Source organism: Panicum virgatum, chromosome 9K (assembly GCF_016808335.1).
Source record: "Panicum virgatum strain AP13 chromosome 9K, P.virgatum_v5, whole genome shotgun sequence".
In the NCBI taxonomy this organism is placed as follows: Eukaryota; Viridiplantae; Streptophyta; class Magnoliopsida; order Poales; family Poaceae; genus Panicum; species Panicum virgatum.
The window spans coordinates 45,332,317-45,339,349 of NC_053144.1; the positions used below are offsets into that span (position 1 = coordinate 45,332,317).

The 7,033-nt window shown below is 50.7% G+C and overlaps 1 protein-coding gene across 1 annotated transcript; it reads right to left on the reverse strand.

Annotated features, from left to right (window-relative positions):
* Positions 1–799: 799 nt before the first annotated feature.
* LOC120651656 (protein ROLLING AND ERECT LEAF 2) lies at positions 800–4,939 on the reverse strand. The gene is made up of 4 exons (XM_039929225.1): positions 3,670–4,939; positions 3,345–3,532; positions 2,008–2,231; positions 800–1,916 (listed from the first exon to the last, which is right to left on the reverse strand). The coding sequence occupies exons 1-4, from the start codon at positions 4,802–4,804 to the stop codon at positions 1,118–1,120; spliced, it is 2,346 nt and encodes a 781-aa protein (XP_039785159.1). The 5' UTR covers positions 4,805–4,939; the 3' UTR covers positions 800–1,117.
* Between the last annotated feature and the right edge of the window lie 2,094 nt (positions 4,940–7,033).

Here is a 7,033-nt window from a genome sequence, read left to right on the forward strand (position 1 = left end):
CCTGCAAGAACTAGAGCACTACCAAAATCACCCCCCGACCACCGAGCAACTTGGACCGGAAGGTGTCAAGCACACATGTTGGGGCCATGCCCTAGACCCCTGGCCATCTTGCTCCCTTCGATTCCGTCCTCCTGCTATCTATGCGCTATCAATTCCAACGATGTGTATCACGCATGTCCTGGACCTGTCAATGCCAACTACTTTTTCATGCCGCCGAGGCTCCCATCAAAAGGGTCGGCTGGCTTTGCCCAGCGGCCGGATAGGTCCAAATGCCAGCCTTGCTTTGCCGGCCCCTTCTTCACCGTGTCGCTGGAGAGGAGGAGGGCGGGCAGTGATTGCGGCGGACAGAGTGGGGCGTGGCGGCAACAGCTGGTGACTCGCGGCGTGCCCCCTTGATCCCCTGTCAAGGCCATCATAACCTGGCCGCATTAGCACTAAAGACACCCAAAAGGCGGGCACGGATGCTGCATAAACTCGAAGCTTTTCCAGGCTGGTTCGAAACAAAAACCCGTAGGATCGGCGTGCCAAGGCACGAGAGATATGGCCATTGTTTGCACACCTGGATGGTGATACTGGTGAGTGATGAGCGGACAGCAAGTGCGGCAGGGCAACGACAACGGCAGGGAACAGATGGGGACAGGAGGAACCAACGCAGATGCCAACCATCCCTGCAGACAGGCACAGACAGCAGGAGATCCACAGCAGGCAAGGCATCGCCCGCCTTCCGATTCAGAGTTCAGACCCTAGAATTTTCAGCACTTCAAACACGCTGGAAGCATAGAAGAAAGCAGCGCGCTTGTTAGATAGAAGCACAGCAGGCTTGATTCGACATTAGAGTGCAGCAAGGTGATCACAATGTCTGTACATTATATATCTCACCCTCGCACTTACAAGAAAAGGGCGAGACGAGACCCAACAAATCCTGGGCAAAATCACATTATCTACAACCGAAAACTATCCTGACACGGCAAAACATCCAAGGAGCCTTCTACTATATCTCATCCACTAACTTGAGCTATATATATATTGCATCTTCCCTATATAATGAACTACTGAATCACCCAGAAAAAGAGAGGCACGCGGATGGTCTCTTGGTAACTCCGATGGGGGCGGCCTTTTACCGCACCGACCCAGCTCGGCGGCAAACGACATCGAGAGCTTCGACCACTGTTGCTGAGAAACCAGCTATGGCTTGGAATATTCCTGGCAGGCCTGTCTGTATGTTGTTCAGCGTCATTGATCGGGTGACCTCAACGGCCTTAGCGTGCCTCGTCATCTCATCCTCCACCTTCCGACGGCATTGGGCGATCTCAGTTTTCTTCTCCACAAGAGGATCACGAGCATCGTACACGTGGCAATCAATGCCATCGCGGCCGCTGCCAGGAAGGCCGAGGCCAACCATCGAGTAGGATTGGTAATACTTCTTCTCGATGGACCTGAGTGAGTTGGTTTTCTTTTCTAGCTCCTTTGAGTACGTCTCTGCCCGCTTCTTGATCTTCATTTCCTCTGCCTGCTTAGTGTAGATGACATGGACAACATTCACAAAGCTCTTGATAGCCTCTGAAGCCACAGCATCTGGAAGCCGGTCTAGCGCTTGCTTCCACTCGTCACAGAAGCTGGTGAGTTCACGCGAGATCATCGAGGCATGGGCTTCTTGTGGGGCAGTGTTATCCACTTGGCAGAGTGTGAGCTTCAGCCAGCCATATAAGGCACGGATGTAGTCACGTTGATACTTGATAAGGCGGTTGAAGTTGGAGTGCCATGCCGATACAGCAGCCTCAAGATCACGAGTTGCAAGCCTGTGAAGGTCAGATGTTGACTCAGCCATGGAGTTGTCCACCAAACCACGGACTTGCTGAACAATCTCATTTTGGATCTCATGGAAATGGTTCATTGACCTCCACATATCCAATAGCCTGCATGTTAATATTCCAAAACAGTTAAGTACTTCTGAGCAGCAGCACAGGATCTGGAATTAAGGATGTAGTGAATGGAAATAAGACTTACGCAAAACAAAGCTGAACAAGCTGTGGTGCAAGCTCATTGTCACGGACTCTAACAATTGCCGATGATGTAGTGGTGGCAGCCTGTGAGGTAACAATGATCAGAGATTGCAGCTTGTTTATAGAGGCCTTGGTCTTGTCCAGCTTTGCACTATCCCTCCCTCTATATTCCAGGCTCTGTAGAGTAGATAGCTTTTTCTCATGCTCAATCTTCACACTCTCCCTTGCCTGCACCAAGGAAAATTGATCTATATGTTAGATACTGGCTCAATAAACTGCTCTGTGAAGATAAGAATTTTAAGTGCAATGCTTTTGACAATTAAGATACATATACATTCCAACACTGTGGGATTCATCAATCCAAATAGCATAATGCAAATACAAGAAACTTAAAGTTGTAGAATGTGATACCGGTCAAATTTGTCATACTAAAGACAAAGATACACTATATCTAGCTTTGGCATCATGGGTATATATTACTTCTACTAAAAGACAATTTATCGAGGATCTAAACCATCATAACATAAAGAATCTCAAGGACAAGAGTATTGTAGTGAAACGATAGAGCAAATCAAGGGAAGGAATGCAAAGAGAAGTCAATTGCCATGTAACAAGCATTCGTGGTTGCTGCTTTTTCTCAAAGTAGTGAAAAATATCGAGCAAATGCTCCGAGTGTTCCAAAGTAGGAAAATGCACGACCTCCATAAAGACACTTTATGCAACAGAATCAGATTCTCCTTTCATATTTTCTGAATAAAAGGTTCAAATATGGAGAAGTTCATGGCTTCACGCTACCAAATAGAAAATACAATCTCTAGTTAATTCTTTTGGTAAAATTCATTTCACTTTTCTAGCACAGCCCTAATCAAGTGATGGAGCTATCTTCTTGGCAAAAAGGTTAAAATTAGCTTCAGTCATGCTCTTGGTCTTTGACTGATTGATAGCCCTATAAATGTTTTTTCAGGAGCAAAGATGTAGACCTTGCAAATCTTATACAAGCACCATATGTGCATTTTATTGCTTCCACGCACAACAAAGGTGGATGCTATACTGTGACAGTTTAGGCTTTGAGCTCACAGAGTTTGTATTGCTCCATGAGCATGTAGAATGTTGTAACTTATCTCCTACTACAGTAGTATCCTCTAGGTATTGAAGGTGCACCATTTTCAAATGGAGCCAAGCTGCATAGTTTCAAGATGTTTCACCGACAAGAAATGATTGAGACATCTAATGCTTTTCCATAGAAAACAATTCTGTCAATTTCAATTCTATGCCAGTGCTCACTGCTAAGTATGATAACGGTCAATATCCAAGTAACCATCAACCAAAGACCAAAATTACCTTAACCTCCTCGTAGAGCTTCTTCTCCCATGCTAAAAGGCGTTCCAAAGTGGATCCATGGCTCTTCCCTTCCGTTGACTCCATCTCCAGAGCATTGGTGTCCAACTTGTATCGGACAGCCAATGGTGGCTTAGACGTCCATGTCGACGACAATGCAGATAGCACACTGTTGGAGTGGTACACCGTCTCTGCAAAAGAAGAAATTAATTAGCAAAGCAGATAAACCATATATCACAAAGGATCCCATATTCAGTTAAACCAAATAGCAGCATAACAATCTGAATCAGAGTTTCATTTCTGAGCCACAGTTTGTGCATTGTCATACTTTTGAGCTGCCTGAAGTTGCGGTCGAGCTGTGCACGGCTGGCCTCCAGGAGCTCGGACACATCGTTGCCGGCGTCGGCCGCCCTGACGAAGTATTCCTCAATGGCCGCCACGATTTCGGCGAGAGTGCGATGTCGCACCACCATCCGCATCTCGGTCGCCGCCGTGACCGTGGAGGAGGAATCGCCAGCATCCGACCTCTCATCCCTCCTCAGAGGCAACGGTACGGCGGCGTACTCCGAGGGTGCCGTCCCGCCGTACTCCGATCTGGCCACGAACCCGCATTCCGATCTGGCGGCGAACCCGCACTCCGATCCATTCCCCATCTCTCCCTCCTCCGATCTGGTCTCCGACGTGGTCGTGGACGCGTAGTGCTCGTCGTCGTCCTCCCATCCGCCGCAATGCATCCCCTCTGGTTCATGGTCCACCTCGCCATCGTCGTCGTCGTCGACCTCGTCTTCCTCCTTGAGGTTGTAGGGGTGTTGGTGGTGGAGGTAGGCCCGCGCCTTCTCTTCCTCATCGAGTTCGCGAAGGCGGTTAGCCTCCTCGAGCTCAGCCTTGCGGCGGTCGAAGAACTCGGAGTCCGGCGGCGACGGCGGGTAGAAGTTCTCCCACTCCCACGCGGAGGAGGAGGAGGGCGTCCCCACCGGCGGCTGCTTGCGGAAGGACGACCGCGCGGGGCTGGCCACGCTGGAGTCTGACAGGATGTGCGGCACCCTGAGCCGCCGCGGGCGTGGAGCCCTCACCGGCGCAGGCTGCGGCGCTGCCATCGACGCCGCCGGCTGCGGCGGCGGCGGCGGGTGCGGATGCTGCGCGAGCGGTGTCGGGGGCGGGAGCGATGACGACGCGGCCGTGGACGGTGGCGGCGTGGGGAGCGCGCGGGCGGCGCCGGCTGCGGGCGGCGGCGCGGCGGCGGAGAGGAGGACGGGCGCGGTGTGGTGGGAGACGGCGAGCGAGGGGTGGCCCTGCGCGAAGCGCGAGAGCGCCGCCGCCGTGACGCGGAGGGAGCGGAGGTAGTCGGCGTGCGCGGAGGCCAGCAGCTGGCGCGCCGCCACCGCGTCCTTCATGTGGCGGCGGCGCTCCTTGCAGCGCCGCACCGTGTCCTCCTGCTCCACCTTGGACGCCGCGCACCCCATCCCGGCAGGAGATCGGCGAGCCCTGCCTTGCCTGCTCCGATCTCCCGCTCCTCCCCCTCCTCTCGTCTCTCAGCTCGTGTTCCCCACTTCTCCCCCACTCCGGTGACAGAGCGTGAGCCGTGAGGAGCGTGAGTGGGAGTGAGCGGCTTCTTGCTTCTTTCTACGCTGCGCTGCACAGTTCAATATTTTTTTTTATGGAAGGGGGGACCCCCTCTCTTCTCGGCTTTCTTCTTCCTGGCCCTCCTGGCCCGACTAGCCGTGTGCAGTGGGCCCACAGCAAGGGACTCTGGTTTCTTCGTAGCAGCATCACACAAGCGATTAAATTCAAAATAGGCTGTCAAGGGGTGCGCCGCCTCGCCTTATTAAACGCTGCTTATGGCAAGGCAAGCAAAGGATACAGGAGCATAGCTCCAAAGGATAAGTGCAACATCTCTAGAGCAATTTTCCCGGCACCTTTTCGTTTGGTACACCATTTTTCACCGAATCAAATACAGCCATGCACTCCAGACCAAACTGCTGCAGCAGCCGACCATTGTGTTGTGCCAAGAAATTACCGCTACCGGTCGTTGCTACTTCCATGAAACAATGGTGCAGGTGGTGGATTCACTCCAACCAGCATAATACCTTTTTGGTGATTCTTCTTTTTTGGCAATACCTTTTTGGTGATTTGGTGTCCTCAAACTTCTGAAGAGTGAAGAGCAACCATTTCCACCAGAAATGAACGAAACACAGAGGATTTTAATACAATCAATTGTGCTTAGAGGTTCAGACGGGATCCAACCCGATCCTCTGATGAGCAAAGCTACTAGCACTGTGGTTTGCGACTACAGACTTGCAGTGTCATACTGTCATCTGTCAGAAAAAAAATAACAGCATGAACGTGAGCTTCGCTTGGAGCTTTAGGGGTTGTTTGGTTCCAGGGATTTTTTTTAAGTTTTTGGAACTTTTTAGTATTTAGAAGTATTAAATAAATGTTAATTATAAAACTAACTGCAGAACTCTGGGGCTAAACTGCGAGACGAATTTAATGAGGTATGGTAATCTACGATTAGCGAATGGTTACTGTAGCATCACTGTAGCAGATTATGAATTAATTAGGCTCATTAGATTCGTCTCGCGAAAAAACACTCAGCTGTCAAAAAACATTTATAAACAGATTTTATTTAATACTATAAAATAATAAGATTCATTTTGATGTGATAGGGATTTTTGAAAAAAGTCCTGTAGCCAAACAACACCTTACCACTACCACTACTCAGCAGAACCATAACCAAAAGCCAGATCCTGTCCTCCCCACCCGATCGGACGTGTCCTGCGCGTATTAGAAAAAAAACCCGTCAAAGCAGTCGACAGCGTACGGGCATCGCGCCGAGGACGGCCTGCCTAAAACTACTGCAGCTTCCTGCTTTAGGCTGGTTCCAACGGGGGTCGGTACCGACCCCCGCCGGTCGGTACCGACCCGGCTACCGACCCGCGCCGGTCGGTAAGCGCGGAAACCGAGAGCGCGGGGCGGTAGCGCTACCGACCGGCTGGGCGGTCGGTACCGACCGGCGTTGGAGCCGCGCGCGGTCGGTACCGGCCGGTCGGTACCGACCCGGCCGGTCGGTACCGACCCGGCGTCCGGTCGGCTGCCACATGGCGCTCTGTGATTGGCCAACGGCTGCCACGTCAGCTAGCCGTTGTAATTAGCCGTTTTTGACCGTTTGAACTCCAAAAAATTCGAAAAAAATTCTAAAAAATCACAAATTTCGTCCCCAACTCATCTATAAATAGAGAGGGCTGGTTGGAGCTCATTCCACACCTCTCACTCCCCATTTCACTCACTTCCTCACTCCCCATTTCACTCACTTCCTCACCCACGCGATGACATCAGGGCAAGTATATTCACAGCTTCAGAGGGATTTGATTGAGCATGTTTGGAACAAAAATCATCATTAGATTTATGTATTTTTTTTATTCTTATGTAATTTCCTTTATTTTAAATTGTCGTGTAATTTTTATTTCGAATTTTTATGTAATTTCCGAATTTTTAAATTTAATAAAATGAGGTTATTGTGTCCATTTAAATTATAAAAGAACGTGTTCTGAAATGGTTAAGTCTGGAATGGAAAAGCTGACGTGGCGCTGACGTGGCTGTGGGCTGAGGCTGCAGGCTCACTGATGGAGCGCTGGGTCGAGTGGGCTGGCGAGAGCTGACGTGGCGCTGATGTGGCTGTGGCTGCGGGCTGG